Genomic DNA, 20,225 nt, shown 5'->3' on the forward strand with positions numbered 1-20,225 from the left:
CCTGCCTATATTTAACTGAATGGAGGTGGGAGATAGAGGCTATTAATAGGAGCTGTCAGTGGTTGCTATAGGAACAAAATAAACTCTTAGTATAAGAAGCCTATGTGTGAGGTCATATGATGTCGGCGGTGAGATGGACAGAAAGAGACGGAAAGAGACAGCCCTGGAAAGAGACAGCCCTGGAAAATAGACAGCCCTGGCAAAGATACAGACTGGTCAAAGAGACAGACCGGGCAAAGAGACAGACTGGGCAAAGAGACAGGCCTAGAAAGAAACAGCCTGGGCAAAGAGCCAGCCCGGACAAAGAGACAGCCCGGGCAAGGAGACAGCCCAGGCAAAGAGACAGTCGGGCAAAGAGACAGCCGGGCAAAGAGACAGAGGGGCATAGTATCAGTGTGTGTGATAGTCAGTGACGTACCACTGCTGTCAAGAAAGCTACCCCACCTCTCCATTTCTACTAGCCAATTTTTAACTGAAGGTAGTCCAGGCAATTCTTTGGGGCATAGTATCAGTGTGTGCAGTAGTCAGTGACCTACCACTGCTGTCAAGAAAACTACACCACCTCTCCATTTCTGCTGGACAATTTGTAACTGCAAAAAGTGCAGGCAATTGTTTGGGGCATAGGATCAGCGTGTGTGATAGTCAGTGACGTACCACTGCTTTACACAAACATAGCCCAGTTCTCCATTTCTGCTAGACAATTTTAACTGGAGCTAGTCCAGGCAATCCCTTGGGCATAGTATCAGTGTGTGATAGTCAGTGGCGTAGCACTGCTGTCAAGAAAGCTACCCCACCTCTCCATCTGTAGTAGCCAATTTTTAACTGCAACAAACAGTTGCCAATTTGTTCACATACAAAATGAGTGGCAAAAGGCCAGATGCTGGTGGAAAGAGGAACAGGCATGTTGGAAAGGGAAAAAAGTTTGTGTCGTGGGGTAGGTGGTAAAGCAACAGTAACATCTGCTGAAGAAAGACCATCTTCCAGCCAAACGAAGATGTCTACTTCTTTCCGTGGACAGTCTGATATGATCCCTTTCTTACGGACATGACAATCGCTACCAAATGTAGATGAGGCACAAAAAGAGCAGGTGCTTGAATGGATCTGAAGTGCTCCATCAAGTGGCCTCTCCTCCACTTCAACTTCATCAACATCCCAAATACTCCAGTCCTCTGAGGTGTCACCCCAATCGCACTTGCTTCCTACCAGCTCTCAAGTCTCCACCCACCCTGCTGAGTATGGGGTAACAGAGATCGTGGAGTCTGCAGAGCTGTTCAGTCACACTATAGCCTGGGAATCAGAGGTCTGCTCCAAAGCTGCAGGGAGTCTAGACAAGGAAATGATCTGCACTGATGCCCAGAAGCTTTGTGAGTCGGATCCAGGCCCAGATGAAGAAGGTTCTGAGCATAATGTAGACCCTCATTTCCAAACTGTAACTCCTCTTGGTGTAGACAATGAGGAACATGCTGATGATGATGAGACTCAGATACCTGATTGGAACAACATGACTATTCGGTCAGGGAAGGAAGAGGTTGGCTCTGAGGATGAGGGGAGTGAGAACACACAGGGTGATGATGAGGTTGTAGATCCCACTTACTGTCAACCCACAGTCAGGAAGTCAATGAGGTCAGCAGAGAAGGTGCAGGAGGATGCTACTGATGATGAGGTTAGGTTGCGCCTTCCTGGACAGAGACGGAGTACTGGAAGCACGTCAACAACTGCATCCACAGCCACAACTCTGCCTCTGAGCAGAAGTCGAGTTGGCTCTGCAGGTCGCATGGGCTCTAAGCCTTGCCTAGCATGGTCCTTTTTTGATATCGCAAAGGATAACACAACTCATGTCATCTGTAATATTTGTCGCCAATCTCTAAGTAGAGGCCAAAAACTTAGTAGTTTGAGTACTTCGTACATGAACCGTCACATGGATATGAAGCATAAGTCACAGTGGGAAGCTCACCATGCTACAATGCGGCCTAGCGGAGTGGGTTAACCACTGTCTGCCCTTTCAAGTGCATCTGTGTGCTCTTCATCCTCTGTGACTGTGGGGACAGCAGTCACACATGCTTTTGGACGCAGACCTTCCACCTCTTTACCCGCAACAGGCAGTGTGATTGGCAGGTCGTCAGTTGTTTTGGAAGTGGAAACAGCTGCTGGTGCTGAGCTCTCTCAGACATCGAGAGCACCACCTTTGGATGAAGGCAACATTATGTTTCCACCTGCACCTTCCTCACAGACCATCAGTTTGCCAGGGACACCTTACTCAACGCCGTCTCAGCATAGCAGCCAGCCCTCGATCCCTCAAATGTGGACAAGTAAAAGACCATTTCCTACTAGCCATGACAAAGCTTAGAGGTTGACTTTCAGCATCTGCAAGCTGTTGGCTACAGAAATGCTGCCTTTCTGCCTGGTGGACACACAGGATTTTCAAGAACATATGTCCATCTCAGTGCCCCAGTACCAGATGCCTAGTCGTCACTACTTCTCCAAGAAAGGTGTGCCTGCGCAACACCAGCATGTTGCACAAAACATCACCGCTTCCTTGAGAAACTCTGTGTGTAACAGGGTGCATTTCACCACAGATACTTGTACCAGTAAGCATGGACAGGGGCGCTACATGTCGCTGGCTGGGCACTGGGTAACTGTTACGAACCGGCGCCGCCATAGCCGCAAGCAGCCTGCTGCGGTTCCTGTTGCGCCCAGGCGCCGGCTGCCATTCTTGGCCGTGCCTCGGGTCGTCCAGTTGGCTGTTCCTTCCACCACGTCTAAGTGTGGAGAGGCGGCTAGTGCGCATGCGTGCGCCGATTTACCCCAGCCAGAGTTTAAGCCCGGTGTTTTGCCTAGTGAGCATGCTCGGCCTGATTGTGTTATGTCTGAGACTAAGTCCTCAGTTCAGGCTACTGAGCATGCTCCCACAATTAACCCTAACAGCCTCTTTGCACAGGTACTTGGACTTCGTGCTGTGCATAATTTCTGGGATGTGCCTACTGAGCATGCTCAAACTGATAGTCTGCTTTCTGAGCCTGTTGCTCAGGCTACTGGGCATGCTCAGCCACTTAGTGCACCAGAGGCTAGGTCCGGTAAGGACCTCACTGAGCATGTCCGTGAGGTGGCAGGCCCTGATAGGGCAGAGGGTGTCAGGTGTCCTGATGACGTGGCAACTCCGGACTGGCTCGCAGAGGCCCGCCCCTATGATCTGGCACCTCAGTATTGGTCGTCAGACGATGACTGGTGAAGTGTTTGGGGCGTGGCTGCCATGAGGTCATCAATGACGTGGCGGTTCCGGATAGGTCGCATGTGACGTCACTGATGACATGGCACTCTGCTATTGGACCTTGGTAGTTCCACCCTGGGTTTGGGGCGGATCCAGGTTATAAAAGGGGCTGGAGACAACATGGAGGTGCGCAGTCTTCACTTTTGCTCAGTCAGAGCACACCTCCATGTTTGAGCCTCATTGCGGCATAAGCCTATGTTGGGAAGCGGTAGGTAGGGTTAGGCGAACGGTGCCTGTCACGCCAAGATTCGTGGCTCGGCACATCAGGGTCAGGCGCCGTGCTTCCCTCCTGCCGTTACAGTCTTGCTATAGCAGCCCAGTGGCGTTTACTGGGCTGCGGCTGCTGTGCTTCCTGTCCGATTGTGCCCCCTATGCACACGGACAACGCACCTGTTGCGCCACCTGTCTGATTGTGCCACCTACGCACACGGACAACGCACCTGCTGCGCCACCTGTCCGATTGTGCCCCCCTACGCACACGGACAACGCACGTGCTGCGCCACCTGTCCGGTTGTGCCCCCTACGCGCACGGACAGCGTACTCCAGGACCCCTGTGGAGTTAACAGGGTGTTCCTTATTTTCCTCGGCTTCCCGGTCAACGCTACTGGTGTACCCATCTGGCCTGACGTGTCCTACACACACGTGGCCAGTCGAGAGGTGGCCAGAAACGCTAATCGGAGGACCGCTCGGCCTGACGTGTCCTACACACGTGGCCGACAGGGCGCTTTCGTGGCGGTCTTCCGGTCAACGCTACCTGGTTACCACCCGGCCTGACGTGTTTCCTGCACACGTGGTTGGTGTAGCGCTAGGTGCACCAAAACGCTAATCTGGTTGTCGTCCGGTCTGACGTGTCCCAACACACGTGACCGGTTCCCAGAGTTCCTGGGTTATCTCAGAGCCATCCAGCTCTATAGTCTCCGCCTAACCCTCAGGTGCAAGCAGCTCCTTTGTCATCTGGAGCACGGTGGGCCCCGACTGGCGATTAGGATATATACCCCCTGGTCCTAATCTGCCGGTCCCCCCGTAACAGTAACTATGGTGAGAGATGGAGAAGGGTCTGCTGTACAAGTCTTGCTGTCCCCACGAATTGTGCGTCAATGCTCTGTCTGTAGAAGTTCCTCACCTGCTTCTGCCTCTTACTCCTCGTCTGGTTCCTCCACCTCCGACCAAAGCCTGTCTGGTCACAACGAATCCCGCACATCTCCTTACTATGCTGGCAGCAGAACTCAGCGGCATCAGGCGGTCTTTACGTTAAAATGTCTGGGAAATGTGAGTCACACAGCTGATGCATTGTGGTCAGCTCTGGAAACCGAGTTTCATCAATGGTTGTCTCAACTCAACCTGCAGCCAGGGAAGGCCGTGTGCGACAATGCTGTAAACCTGGCTGCGGCCCTTCGCCATGGCAATGTGACACACGTGCCTTGTATGGCTAACGTGTTGAACCTTGTTGTCCAGCAATTTTTAACCCTCTACCCTGGCCTAAATAGGCTTCTGAAGAGGGCACGGTCACTATGTGCTCACTTCCGCCGTTCACACCCTACAGCTGAATGACTTGCATCGCTCCAGAAGTCTTTCGGCCTGCCGGTTCACCGGCTGAAATGTGATGTGCCGAAACGCTGGAATTTGACTCTCCACATGTTGCAGTGACTGTGGCACCATCGCCGAGCCCTGGTGCAATACATTATGACGTATAACCTGGGTTACCGAGATCCAGAGGTGGGGCAGATCACGCTGCTGGAGTGGTCTCAGATCTAGTACCTATGCACCCTTCTGCACAGTTTCGACATGGTGATGAAGATGTTTAGCGCTGACGATGCCATTATCAGCATGACAATTCCAGTCATTTACATGTTGGAGCACGCTCTAAACTGTATTCGGAGTCAGGTGGTGGGACAAGAGGAAGGGGAGGAAGTACAGGAGGATTCATATGCGGAAGGGATACCAAGATCTACAAGATCCAGATGGTCAGCATCACCAAGGTGGCAGGCATGGGATGGTGGGGGAGAGGGATTAACATGGGCACATGGTAGCAGCCAAACTGTTGAGGAAGGTGCAGGAACCCAGGAAGAAATGGAGGACGAACTGGTGATGGTCATGGAAAACTTAGCAGATAAGGGAGACCTTGATCACATTTCTGTTGTGTGAGGTTAAGGGGAAAGGGCAGAGAAAGGAGGCATGATTCTTACCTCTCCGCCACCAACACAGCATGGACTTGGTCCTCCTGGATGCGCAAGACACATGAGCGCCTTCTTGCAGCACTACCTACAACATGACCCTCGGATTGTCAGAATTAGAAGTAATGCTGACTACTGGGTTGCCGCACTCTTAGATCCCCGGTACAAGTCAAAATTTGGTGAAATAATTCCTTCCATAGAAAGGGACAAGGTGTTTTCTAGGTGTTTGTATGTGTTTGTGTTTGCCTGCCATTGTTTTCAACGGGGTTTGAAGGTGTTCGACGAACGTTCGTCGAACGTTCGACGAACACACCCGCCGTTCGACGAACCGAACCGAACTCGAACACTAGGGGGGTGGCTCATCTCTACTCACCTCTGTTGAAGTCATTTAACTCAATGCCAGATTTCTAGATTAGGCAATGTACAGGTGCCGAGAAGGTTTAAATGCTATTAACCTGAAGATTAACCCTATATCTGCAGCTTAATTACGTTTTTACACGTAACAGGTTGACTTTAAATCAAGAAAAATAAAAAGGTTGGAAATGTATTCCATGAGCCTTAAAGAGAAACAATTGACAATAATCTTGTACTCACAATCAAAATGTATCTATTTGCTATTCCTTAGGGAAAATAAATAAAATCTTATTTTATTTTCAGATAAAACTTAATAAAACAAACAAGAGACAGTGTTCTCTACTTGGAAAGAATAAATGGACAGGTCTTTTGATTAATTCCTTATTATATGGAATATGCGGTGTGTCATGGTATTACTGGAAAGATGTCATCCATCCCATAATACAATAGTTTCTTTACCTTTCCTAATAGTATTTATATGATCCCTGTGTACAGACAACAGGACAAGCAGAAAAGAATCCGAGAAGACGCCCAATCTTCCAAAATGAAGAACCTGGTGGCTTTACTTTGCATGATCTCTGCTCTTGTCGGCTCAGGTAAGGCGGGTGCCGTCACAAAGTATAACGAGGAACGTTGGAAACCTTTATTGCATTGTTTCTTCATAATTTTCAATAGAACTATGCAAATTCTAGTAAATGAGATGACATTTTCAAAGATGGAAAAATATTTTATATCAACATTAGAATTTTTACAAATGCAAATTAAAATACGTTTTCTATTAATCTCTTACCTGTCTAGTGCCTAGGATACTATAATACCAAATATTACAAGTGTAGTGAGTTTTATATATGGACAAAGCGATTACTCTTCTAATTCTTTCACATTTAGTGATAGTTGTAAAAGATTAACCTCTTACTGAACTATAACATACTATTACATCATATGTTGTCCCATGAAGTGTGACAGATGATGGCTGTAGTATTCAGCCATCATCTGCTTCTAACAGGACCTGTTGAAGCACAAGCAAGAGCGAAATGGCCATAGTCCGTTGAGCTACTGCACCCGGTCTCTTCCCCGTCTCTTCCCCGCGGTTTTATGCACACATTTGAAAACTTGGATCTTCTTGCATGGGCTGTGGACAGTGCCGCTTTTTCCTTCTATCGGTTTTCAATATCCCTGAATTGTCTCTTGTATTTTACAGTAAGTTGTATTAGATGTTATTCATGTGAATCCCGCACCTCTACAAAATGTAATGTGTCTGAGACTGAATGCTTCGGAAATCGATGTATGACCGCCTGTCAATACTTTAAAGTTGGTGAGTACAACTCAGTCTTCAGTTTAATAAACAAAGTATCAGCATCTCTATTCTGATTATGTTATGTCAATTTACTTATTTTCTAGGTGAAAAGGAGTTTACATCAATATATAGAGGTTGTGCCAATGATACTTTGTGTGGAACTAAGGGCTCAGGAATTGTGGAAAATATGATGTTTCGATTTCACTTGACTTGCTGCACTGGGGAATTATGCAACACTGCACAATATGAACGTAAGTGTCATAATGCTAATAATTATACACTGATTATATACCATATTTTTCGGATTATAAGACACACATTTCCTCCCAAAAATTGGGGATGAGAATGAGGGGTGAATCTTAAAACATGAATGTAGCTTACCGGGAGGTGGAGAATTGGCACTGTGCTGACTGTGGTGGGGGCTGTGCTGACTGCGGTGGGGGCTGTGCTGGCAATGGTGGGGGCTGTGCTGGCTGCGGTGGAGGCTGTGCTGGCTGCGGTGGTGGCTGTGCTGGCCTTGGTGGGGGCTGTGCTGACTGTGGTGGGGGCTGTGCTGGCAATGGTGGAGGCTGTTCTTGTTTCGGTGGGGGCTGTGCTGGCTGTGTTAGCGTCTGTGCTGGCTGTGGTGAGGGCTATGCTGGCTGCAGTATGGGCTGTGCTGGAAGCAGTGGGGGCTGTGCTGGCAGCAGTGGGGGCTGTGCTGGCTGTGGTATGGGCTGTGCTGGCTGTGGTGGGGGCTGTGCTGGCTGCAGTATGGGCTGTGCTGGCAGCAGTGGGGGCTGTGCTGGCAGCAGTGGGGGCTGTGCTAGCTGTGGTATGGGCTGTGCTGGCTGAGGTGGAGCATGTTCTTGTTTCGGTGAGGGCTGTGCTTGCTGTGTTAGGGTCTGTGCTGGCTGCGGTGATGGCTGTGTGGAGCAGAGTGGAGCAGCGGGTTAGATGCCCTGTCAGCGGTGCAGGCTTCAAATAATGGCACCAAGAGTTTGTGCATTCGCAGATAGAGCTCTCGGCTCACGATCTCGTCTGTGCATGCACTGCCTCTGGCCCATTGATCTCTCAGCAGCAGACATAAGGAAAATGGCAACCAAAGGTGGCACTTGTGCAGATGAAATCTCGGTTTGTCATTGAGCTGGGAGCTCAATCTGTGCATGTGCTGACTCTGGGAGCCATTTTTTTGAAGCCTGCACCACTGACAAAGCATCTGTGACACCCAACAAACCACCCTGATTGCCACAGCCAGCACAGTCCCCACCGCAGCCAACACAGCCCCTACTACAGAGTCTGCAGCAGCGCCCTACTCCAGCACCACCCCTGCCTTGTGTGACCCCGCTCCACCACTGCTGCCACTCCCGCTCTGGTAAGACACCACAGCATTATATGCAAATCAAAAAAGTCAGTGGAGCCTCTGTTAGGAGTCTCGACACAGAAATTAGCCAGATATCCCTCCGGGTAGGACCTAGCCAAGGAGTGGCTCTTTTTAGGAGACCACCATAACCACCATATTAAGGGGGCTTTTAGTCAATATCCAACTCTTTGACAAGCTTAAAGCAATGACAAGGAAAATACCAAGGCCAGTTATCCATCCACAGACAGATGTTTCGGGGTATTGCCTCTCATCAGTGTGGAGTAGGATTCTGGCCAGGTGGGAGCAATGCCTAGTAGACCAACAAGACAAAACAATCACTGATCTCGGGGAGACCAGCCAGAGAAAACACTGCTGGCAGCCAACGAGAGCGCTCAACACAGTGAAATGCTAGGTGCATTGCCCCCTAGGAAATATGCAAATCAAAAAAGAAAGTGGAGCCACTGTTAGGAGTCTCGACACAGAAACTAGCCAGATATCCCTCCAGGTAGGACCTAGCCAAGGAGGGGCTTTTTTAGGAGACCACCATAACCACCCTTTTAGTCAATATCCAACTCTTTGACAAGTTTAAAGATATGACAAGGGAAATACCAAGGCCTGGTATCCATCCACAGACAGCTGTTTTGGGGTATTGCCCCTCATCAGTGTGGAGTAGGATTCTGGCCAGGTGGGAGCAATGCCTAGTAGACCAACAAGACAAAACAATCACTGATCTCGGGGAGACCAGCCAGAGAAAACACTGCTGACAGCCAATGAGAGCGCTCAACACAGTGAAATGCTAGGTGCATTGCCCCCTAGGAAATATGCAAATCAAAAAAGTCCATGGAGCCACTGTTAGGAGTCTCGACACAGAAACTAGTCAGATATCCCTCTAGGTAGGACCTAGCCAAGGAGTGGCTTTTTTAGGAGACCACCATAACCACCCTTTTAGTCAATATCCAACTCTTTGACAAGTTTAAAGATATGACAAGGGAAATACCAAGGCCAGGTATCCATCCACAGACAGCTGTTTCGGGGTATTGCCCCTCATCAGTGTGGAGTAGGATTCTGGCCAGGTGGGAGCAATGCCTAGTAGACCAACAAGACAAAACAATCACTGATCTCGGGGAGACCAGCCAGAGAAAACACTGCCGACAGCATACGAGGGTGCTCAACACAGTGAAATCCTAGGTGCATTATATGACAGACCCCATTTTTAGTATCTTTTTTATCTCTAAATTTGAGGTGCATCTTATAATCCGGTGTATCTAATAAAACAAAAAATACGGTAATTATAATTCTATAGCTATTATTTACCAGTGGCAAAAATACAGTCTAATGTAATAGAAAAGTTTTTCAACCGTTCATTAAATGTTAGAGCACCGGAAGTTCAGAAAGAATTGAGATTTCAGCTGCTTCTCTGTTTGGCAATAAGAAAATGAATTATGATGTTCCAAACTAGTACCAAGAAAGTCATTAAGAAGTACATACTTGGCAGCAAGAAAAGATACTTGGCATTTATTGGAATTAAATTAAAGGATAACTGTACTTTTGAGTATTTTTTAGAATAAGGTTCTCAGTGTGTATTCATGAAGAATATTCTTCTATCTGGCCATTGTATGACTTGTATTCTGCATTGTGACCTATTTTCTATTCTGTACGTTCTATTTCATACTTAACAATTTCTTCTAAGCAGGTGACAGGATTATAGCTGTGCCTATGTGTACCGCCCTGTGCTCGGCAGCAGCCGAGCCGCTCGGATCCGGCCCTTCTGGTAGGTGGCTCGAGAGTCTCCAGACCCGGGGGCCTCACGGTCACTTCAAATGTAAAGGGGAAGTGATGGAATAGTGGGTGTAGGACGTAGATGTACGGGCTGGGCCGTACAGAGTTCGTGACATCACCCACGGTGTGTGGTGATATTGGACACCACCGCTGCAGTTACGGGGCACCCAGGGGATATGTTGTGCAGCAAGTTGTTAGCCCCTCCATGGGCAGGGATGGTGGCCCCGGGACCCGTTGGGAGCTTGGCGGTGCCGGGAGATGGGCGACCGGAGGGTGCTGATGTACTCACTATTAGTAAACACACAAGTCTCTGGTAAACCAAGGTGATGGTGGTCAGTGCCCACAGCTGGCTACGCTCTGGTTCCCCCACCCGGCTGGTGGTCTCTGTCTTTCTCCTGCACCTTTTTAGAACGGTGGACTGCCTGTGCTTGCAACTCCAGGAGTCCGCTCCCGGCTTGTGACTGCCTAAGGAGCCCTTGCCCGCAGATGCTGGCCCGTGGGATCTCTGAGCCGTGGCGGTGGCCTTTTACCGCTTCTTGTTGGGCTGTTGTCTTCAGTCGGGACTTTGGGTGGGACAGGACCTAGAGTGCTGGCCTCAATCAGTTAATTAACTAGTCCCCAGTAGTTTCTGGACCTAGCTTCAGGGTCTGAGTACCCCCCTTTGTGCTCTGGTTTCTGGGTCGGTTCTCCAGGTCAGTAGCGGCAGGCTACAACCCTGTCCCGGTCCACCTCAGTTCCACCGAGCAGTCTTCCCGCCTCCTGCAGATGAGACCACCATTTGCCTCCTAGCCAAAGGCACCAGGGCTCCAACCCTGGCACCTGTCAGTTTGCTTCCGGCCTGACACACAGGTCTGACTTCCACTCTCCTTGAACTCTACTACTCAACTGCTACTTTTCCCACCTCAGGCTATCCAGCTCCACGGTGGGCGTCTTCCAAACACCTGGTTCCGCCCCCTGGTGTGTCCATCAGCCCTGAGGGAGGTGACTAGGGTGTAAGTGTTTGGCTGTGTGTTACCTGTGAGGGAACGGTGTAATGCGGGGCCCTATCTGTGACTACCTGGCCCGGCCAGGGCATCACATATGTCTCATGCACAGTACAGCACGCAGAGATGGATTCTCGCTCTTCATTTCTTAGTAAACAGGCTGATGCAGCAGCATAGAAGATGGTGTTTCTGTGTGTTCTTCTGCTTGTTTCCTCAGTCTACTCCCCACTTCTTTTCCCTGCTCTATTTCCATAGCATATATAGGGCTGTGCCATAAGGAGGTAAAGTCCATTTTGTCTGAGAACAATGGAGTTGAGCTGTTTTGCAGATTAGATGATGAGTTCAGGAGACGGGGAGGGAAGAAGTGGCTCATAAGTGGAGAAAGAAGCAGAATTCTCTGTTAGGCGTTCTTCACTGACGTGTAAAATACGCACATGTCCCTCTATGTGCCGTGATTCATGGGACACGTGGGTTGTCTATGTGCAATCTGGGCTCCGTTCTCCGTGGTCCATGATTGCACATAGAGATCAACTCACCTGTGCCCACTCCCGCTCTCCTTGGTGCGAATGCTCCCACAGTATCCGGCCGGTGCTGACCCCTGCAGCAGCTGCTTTCGGGTCGGCTGTGTCGTGCATTCATGAATATGCACGACAGTAATGAGCCAGCTCAGAAGCAGCAGGCAGCACAGACTGCACAGAGCGTCGCTGGAGCCGGGTGGGTAAAAATGATTTTTATTTTATATGCACTTTTTTTCTAGGACGTGTTTCACGGATGACACACAAATCACACCATAGTGTGGTCCGTGGGATATCAGTGATGACAGAAAAAAACGGACATGTCTCTGTGCGGCAATTACAGACACGCGTGTATGCCGCACGGAGTCAAGGTCAGTGAGAAATCACTGACGTATGCGCAGACCCATTGATTATAATGGGTCTGCGTATGTCAGTGATTCTGGTACGTATAAAAAAAAGCACAAACGTCCCAGAATCACTGACGTGTGAAACAGGCCTTAGGGGTACTTTGCACGCTGTGACATCGCTAGCTGATGCTAGCGATGCCGAGCGCGATAGCCCCCGCCCCCATCGCACATGCGATATGTAGTGCGAGCTGCCGTAGCGAACATTATTGCTACGTCAGCTTCATACGCACTTACCTGGTCGGTGACGTTGCTGTGACTGCCGAAGAATTCCTCCTTCAAGGGGGAGGTGCATTCCGCGTCACCGTGACTTCACCGCGACGTCACTAAGCGGCCGGCCAATAGCAGCGGAGGGACGGATATGAGCGGAATATAAACATCCCGTCCACCTTCTCCCTTCCGCATTGCCGGTGGACGCCGGGCACAGGTAAGGAGATGTTTGTCGCTCCTGCGGCTTCACACACAGCGATGTGTGCTGCTGCAGGAACGACAAACAACATCGTACCTGCGGATGCACCGACATTATGAAAATGAATGATGTGACACAGATCACTGATTTTTGACTGTTTCACGCTCGTTCATCTTCTCTCCTAGGCTTTAAACGTTGCAACATCGTTACTGGCGCCAGATGTGCGTCACTTTTGATTTGACCCCGACGATATCACAGTAGCGATGTTGCAATGTGCAAAGTACCCTAAAGCTGTATTACAAAATTTCTTATATTTGCACTATTGATTTATTTATTTTTAAACCATTTTACGGCATTATTTGACAAAATGAATTTAGAGGACATTCCTGCAGTTAACTGGGCACATTGTGAAATAGTGGCTACATAGTTGAATAAAACATATTGCTTAATTTTGTATTTTTCATCTACTTTGCAGAAATATTAACATGGAAATTTTAGTTTTAAATTTTAGCTGAGACAAAGGGAGAGTTTCAAATTCTTGTTCGATGGCAGTTTTTTTTTTCCCTGCATGACTTGGATCTACCATAAGCAGAAGGGTAGAGTCATAAAGGGGAAAAATAGAACACGTCCCTAGAGAAGGTCAACCCAGCTTTTTTTCTCTGAGACATGTAATGACACACAACCCTCTTCTTAGTGATATGAATGTTGCCACAGCATAGAATAGAGAAAAACTATATTTCATTACAAACACCTCTTGCATATTTCATTTCAAAGGAATGTGTGGGGGGAGGGGAAGTAAATAAGAGCTATGTGTCATTACAAACACCTCTTGCATATTTCATGTCACATCACTGAGTGTGGGGGAAGTGGAAGTTAAAAAGAACCAAATGTGATTACAAACACCTCTTGCATATTTTAATACACAGCACTGTGAGTTTTGGGGGAGGAGAAGTAGAGAAGAGCTATGTGTCATTACAAACAAATACACAGCACTCTAAGTGTAGGGGGAGGGTAAGTAGAGAAGAGCTATATGTCCTTACAAACACCTCTTGCATATTTCATGTCACATCACTGAGTGTGGGGGAAGTGGTAGTTAAAAAGAACTAAATGTGATTACAAATACCTCTTGTATATTTTAATACACAGCACTGTGAGTGTGGGGGGAGGGTAAGTACAGAAGAGCTATGTGTCATTACAAACACCTCTTGCATATTTCATGTCACAGAACTGTGTGTGGGGCGAGTGGAAGTTAAAAAGAACTATATGTCATTGCAAACACCTCTTGCATATTTTAATACACAGCACTGTGAGTGTGGAGGGAGGGGAAGTAGAGAAGAGCTATGTGTCATTACAAACACCTCTTGCATATTTTAATACACAGCCCTGTGAGTGTGGAGGGAGGGGAAGAAGAGAAGAGCTATGTGTCATTACAAACACCTCTTGCATATTTCAAGTCCTAGCACTGAGTGTGGGGGAAGTGGAAGTTAAAAAGAGCCAAATGTCATTACAAACACCTCTTGCATATTTTAATACACAGCACTGTGAGTGTGGAGGGAGGGGCAGTAGAGAAGAGCTATGTGTCATTACAAACACTTCTTGCATATTTCATGTCACATCACTGAGTGTGTGGGAACTGGAAGTTAAAAAGAACCAAATGTGATTACAAACACCTCTTGTATATTTTAATACACAGCACTGTGAGTGTTGGGGGAGGAGAAGTAGGGAAGAGCTATGTGTCATTACAAACACCTCTTGCAACTTTCATCTGACAGCACTAAAAGTCTAGGGGGAGGAGAAATAGAGAAGAGCTATTTGTCATTGCAAGCACTTCTTGCAAAATACATGTCAAGGCACTGTCAGCTTTGTTCAACTCACCCTCACTCTACACACACTAAAAAAATGAAAGCTGTAAAGCCTGCTTTACATGTTACAATTCTGCATACGATATCGTATGCGATCAAAACCGCCCCCATCGTATGTGCGGCACGTTCAATTTTGTTGAATGTGCCGCACAAACGATTAACCCCCATCACACGTACTTACCCGTCCATACGACCTCGCTGTGGGCGACGAACGTCCACTTCCTGGAGTGGGAGGGACGTTCTGCATCAGATTGATGTCATGCGGCAGCCGGCCAATAGAAGAGGAGGGGCGGAGTTGAGCGGGACATAAACATCCCGCCCACCTTCCTCCTTCCGCATTACCGGCTGGGAGCCGCAGGATGAGGTAAGATCTGTTCATCGTTCCCGGGGTGTCACACACTGCAATGTGTGCTACCCCAGGTACGATGAACAATCTGATGTTCAATTCATGAGGAATGAACGACGTGCGTGCGATGAACGTTTTACCATTCAATCGCAATCGCACGTAGCTGTTACACACTGCAATGTACCTTACGATGCCGGATGTGCGTCACTTACGACGTGACCCCACCGACACATTGTATGATACATTGCAGCGTGTAAAGCGGGCTTAAGAGGTGTTTGTAATGGCACAAACTAAACAGGAGATGTTGACATCTAAATTACGGAAGAGATCATTACTATGTGTTATTACATGTCTCACAGGGGAAAGCCAGATTTGACCTTTTCTGGGGATGTGTTCTTTTTTTCCCTCCTGTGTGACACCGTACGATTTGTCTCTGTTGCGGAGATATTGGCTTGTAAAGTTTACCTTCTAATTTTGCTATGAGCTAGAGTGGTATAAGCAGAGATTCTTCTCTGAGGGTGTGTACTTTTCCCCTGAATACTATTGCCCAATCATAATCAGGAGGCATCTTTGAAAGAAAGAGGACACACCCCCAGGGAAAATTGTTTTTTACTCAGCTCTGCAACTACTGCTCCATGATGTGAACACTTTAACATGTTAAAACAGATAAAAAAAAATCTAATTAAATTTAAATTAACAATTCTAATTAAAATTCTAATTAAATTAAAATTGAAAATTCTCTTAATTAAAAAATTAATTGTCTGTATTTCCAGTTCTTGAAGAAGACCCAACACCAAATGGTGTAATATGTCCATTTGCGTGCTGTAACAACACTTTGGAGGAATGTAAGAGTGACAAGATGATAAACTGCACCGGATCCATGAATAAATGTCTAGAATACAGGGCGAAAGTGAGGATTCCAGGTGAGAAAAAAATAATTTTTTTGATATCACAATTATGTAAAATAATACATTTTACAAATATTCGAAAATAAAAAGTTCATCATCTAGAGCTAAAAATATCCCGCAGTCATGCGCACATAATTTATTGTTTAAAATGTTTCAATTTACATTATTATTGTTTTTGAGGCATTTTACCAAATCTAAAAATTACAGAACGTACAACATACATGTTACCTAATTTCTGTTGTTTTCATGTCTACAGATGGGACAGTGAAGAAATTATCTATGAAAGGTTGTGTTAATTCCGACTGCTGCCGATACAACTTTGATAGCTACATTGCGATAGAGGAACAACAAAGGGTGCTGCTTAATTGTTAGATATTACAGCATAATCCAGGAACCTTCAAGAATGAATTAATCACCTCCAAGTCTAACGATCTTAGTTTACTTTGTCTTATTGCAAATTATATAGTATACAATGTATAAAGCCTTCCATGTTAGCATCAAAATTAGTTTTGGCTTTGCTGTAGGGAGTCGGATTTTTTCCTTAATCAACAGATGATCTACGCTGTTGGAATCTAACACAACGTTGTCGGTAATGCCAGGAGTAGTAGTATCCAAGAAGCCATATATTGTCTGAAAAGGTATAACCTCATGGGCTGTTCATTATACTCAAACACTGGAGGAAGTCAATTCTGAAACTTAAGATTTAAGTTAAGATTTAATGTTTATCTGAACTTTTTAATAAATTTCCACTTAGTAATGTATTGTCTCTGTAAAACGTCATAGTGCGCTGAAGATAAAGATTAGACTACTAAAAGGCGCTAAGAAGAGTCAAAGTGTAACCTATCACTCTTGCTTGTGGATGAACTGAGAAAGATTGGAGCGTGATGTCCAATGTGCAGTTAGCAAATAGCCCACAGGAGGGCGATAGAGTAGTCAGCAAACTGGGTCTGCAACAGGAGGGCTCGTCAATGGTACAGGAGTAAGCAAATTATAGTCAAGTGATAGCCAAAGGTCAGGAGATGGGATATCACATATACAGCAGAAGGGAGAGACAGAGCCGAGGTAAGGAATGAGGATACAGATCAGAGGTCAGGGAGTCAAGGTAATGGAAGATACCCAGGTCCGGACCAGGGTGAGACAGACAGGATTGGGACTACAACTATAGACAGGAACAGGGAGTCAAGAAATGAAACGATGGATGGATGAACAGAGAAGGCCATGGGTCAGGACAAGATAGATGGGAGGCAGGACAGATCAGGTTAACTCACAGAAGCCAGGCACGCACCCTGCAGAGCAGGCAACTGGCATTGTTCCGGAGGTGCAGCACCAGGATATAGCGGCCTGAATTCCAGAACGAGGCAGAATGGAATTAACCCCTCCCATGACCTGAAACCCTGAGATGGAATACCAGCAATGGCTCAGTGGTGACTGACTCAGGCATGGATAATGACATAACCATAACCATGAATTGTAATAAAGGAAAAAAAGGAGCAAAGTAATAATTTACATCAATATATATATTAGAGAACAAAATAATCCTGAAATCTTGCTGTTTTTACACTGAGCCTCACAATATGCTGACATTACCTGTTATGCAGAGATTGCTTCTTAGGCAGGCTTTGCACGCTGCAACATCGGTAACAATGTGTTACCGATGCTGCAGCGATAGTCCCGCCCCTGTCGCACGTGCAATATCTAGTGAAAGCTGCCGTAGCGATTATTATCGCTACGGCAGTTTCACACGCACATACCTGCCGTGCGACGTCCCTCTGGCCGGCGACCCGCCTCCTTCCTAAGGGGGCGGGTCGTGCGGCGTCACAGTGATGTCACACGGCAGGCGGCCAATTGAAGTGGAGGGGCGGAGTTGAGCAGGATGTAAACATCCCGCCCACCTCCGTCCTTCTCATTGCAGCTGGCGGCAGGTAAGGTGAAGTTCCTCGCTCCTGCGGCTTCACACACAGCGATGTGTGCTGCCGCAGGAACGAGGAACAACATCGCACCTGTCACTGCACCGGCATTATGGAAATGTCGGAGGCTGCAGCGATGATACGATAACGACGCTTTTGCGGTCGTTCATCGTATCAAAAAGGTTTTACACGTTGCGATATCGACTGCGACGTCGGATGTGCGTCACTTTCGATTTGACCCCATCGACATCGCACGTGCGATGTCGCAACGTGCAAAGCCGCCCTTAGTAGTCATCTCATCATCAATAAAGGGCAAGGTCAGAACGAAAGATAACACTTCAATCATGTAGCTGGATCATAATTTTATTCTCATGCGATTGATATAAGTGAGCTCCTCCTCCATCCTCCTACTGTTTGCACAGGGTCACCTGTTGCATATGACTTATTTTTTGAGGTTTTCTTTTAGCAAACAGTACATTTCTGAACTGCTAATTTTAGCTAAGAGAATAAACGGAAGTAAAATTGGTGACACCATTGATATGCATAGAAATTGGAATGAATAAATATGCAAACTGAAAATAAAAAAATTGTCATGGTTCGCCTCCCCGTCTACATGGCTAGGCGGTGGAGCCTTCTCTCGGGCCTCCCTTCTGGAACCTGGATGCCTTAAAAGCTGACATTTCCAGTGAACCAGCGCTGGCTATAAGCTTAGCACTGCTTTGTCTGTGATTGCTGGTCCTGTGAGTGATATCCTGATATGTCTGTTCCTGTGCCCCCATGCCCTTGTCTGTGTTCCGTCACCTGATCGTCCCTCCTGTCCTCTGTCCCCTCTCCTATTTCCCCACTCGGTTGCTTCCTCCGGTACTGACCTTGGCCTGACTTTGACTCTGCTTCTGCACGCTCCTCCGGTCCTGCTTCTGCCCGTACGGTGTTTGACCCAGCCTGCCTGACTATTCCTCGCATGCCCTGCAGCTCTGCTTCTCAGCTGTGCTGTGAGGCAGTGTATGAGAACGCTGTGTATTCACTTCCTGGTTCTCGTTGCTCTGTGTAGTGTGTTCTGCTGCAGAGCTCTGGCTCCCCCTGATGGCAGCATTACAAAAATATAGTTGAAGATAAATTCATTTTTGCTGCAGCTGGGGATAAAGCTATTCTGGTCTTATAGTACAATACAGAGGGAAGGGGAAAGGAATGTCCTACCGCTAGGGAAAGGGGAACGTGATGACCCCTGACAGTAACCTGTGGCTTACCCTCCCTGACCTCACATCCCTATACAGCTTTCGCATCTGTTGCCGAGCAGGAATACCTCACCCTAGGGAAACCATGATCTGAGCCCTAAATGAGGATAGAAGGTATGAGCTATTCATCAACACCACTAATGCCAAGAGAGACAAAAGGAAACAATACAGGGGAAACACCAATGCATCCACCAGAGCCCAGGTAGTTAACAAAAGACATACACTTATCTTAAGCCCTCGTCACATTTAACGACTATTCAGCGATCCCGACAACGATACGACCTGATAAGGATCGCTGGTAAGTCGCTACGTGGTCGCTGGTAAGATGTCAAATAGTCAGATCTTCCTAATGATGCAGCAACGATACAGTGACCGTAGCAACCTGTATAACGATCTTAGTGGTCGTTGGGACCCTGTCACACGTCAGCTAGTGTGACGATTCAGACCTCAGATTGATCTCTTTGTCGTCAACGAGGTCGTTGGTAAGGTGTCAAACACACCGATGTATCTTGCCCAGCAGGACCTCGACAATCAAAAAATGGTCCAAGCCACTCTGACATGACCAGCGATCTCACAGCAGGGGCATGGTTGCTGCTATGTGTCAAGCATAGTAAGATCGCTGGCGAGGTCGATGTTGCATCACAGAATTTGTGACTCCGCAGTGATCTCGCTATGTGTGAAGGTAACTTTAGGAGCAGCTACCACAGAAGTCTCTGCAACAGAGGATGAGATGATTGCTGCAGAGCACAGCCAGGAACAACTATAAACCGCACCCAAAGCACCTCAGGGTGAGGTTTATAAAGGAAGTTAGAGGTTGGAAACTAATAGGAAAAACTGATAGTTTCCAGGGTCATAGAGTCCGCTGCTGCAGAAACATGGAACTGTCAGATAACAACATATGTTGCTAATCTCTAGGAATTTCTAACACTTGCTGCCACTGGATTGTCAGCCAGCCGTGACACCTCTATGACAGGCCGTAACACATCCGTGACAATTTTAGATTATATTACAAGTAAAAATAAGTTATCACTTAGTAATGCTATAGTTATATGGATCAATCCATTCCATCAATTATGAGCAGGATGCTGGAGAGACACACATGCAATAATAAGGGGCAAAGGAGCGGCTACAGCTGTGCATTATACAGCAGCATGCATGTCACAGGCAGAGTGCAAACTCCTTATCATTGCAGAGATCGGAAAGGATTGATTTGTTAGAGAAACTTAACATAATTCACATAAAATTAAAAGATTCTAAGAGGACATGTAAAGACAATAAAATAATACACAAGGCTAAGAAGATTTTCATTCTCGTTAACAACTTTCCCCAGTATGAGGCAATTAGTCTTAGACTGAGGTTTCTTATCCCTGTTTGGCTGCTGTAAACAAAATCTCTGGAGTACTAGATACTAGTGATGGGTGAACCTGAACGGTAAAGTTTGG

At 47.1% G+C, this 20,225-nt stretch overlaps 1 protein-coding gene across 1 annotated transcript; it reads left to right on the forward strand.

Annotated features, from left to right (window-relative positions):
• Window positions 1-6,322: 6,322 nt before the first annotated feature.
• On the forward strand, window positions 6,323-16,384 carry LOC142256560 (phospholipase A2 inhibitor gamma subunit B-like). Its single transcript, XM_075328318.1, has 5 exons — window positions 6,323-6,392; window positions 6,998-7,111; window positions 7,198-7,344; window positions 15,507-15,656; window positions 15,898-16,384. The coding sequence occupies exons 1-5, from the start codon at window positions 6,341-6,343 to the stop codon at window positions 16,011-16,013; spliced, it is 579 nt and encodes a 192-aa protein (XP_075184433.1). The 5' UTR covers window positions 6,323-6,340; the 3' UTR covers window positions 16,014-16,384.
• The last annotated feature ends 3,841 nt before the right edge of the window (window positions 16,385-20,225 follow it).

This window comes from Anomaloglossus baeobatrachus, chromosome 11 (genome assembly GCF_048569485.1).
Source record: "Anomaloglossus baeobatrachus isolate aAnoBae1 chromosome 11, aAnoBae1.hap1, whole genome shotgun sequence".
NCBI lineage: Eukaryota > Metazoa > Chordata > Amphibia > Anura > Aromobatidae > Anomaloglossus > Anomaloglossus baeobatrachus.

Coding starts and splice junctions, on each gene's coding strand:
- LOC142256560 (XM_075328318.1), top strand. CDS start 6,341: ATGAAGAACCTGGTGGCTTTACTTTGCATGATCTCTGCTCTTGTCGGC. Junction 7,112..7,197: donor CTGTCAATACTTTAAAGTTG/GTGAGTACAACT, acceptor CTTATTTTCTAG/GTGAAAAGGAGTTTACATCA. Junction 7,345..15,506: donor CAACACTGCACAATATGAAC/GTAAGTGTCATA, acceptor CTGTATTTCCAG/TTCTTGAAGAAGACCCAACA.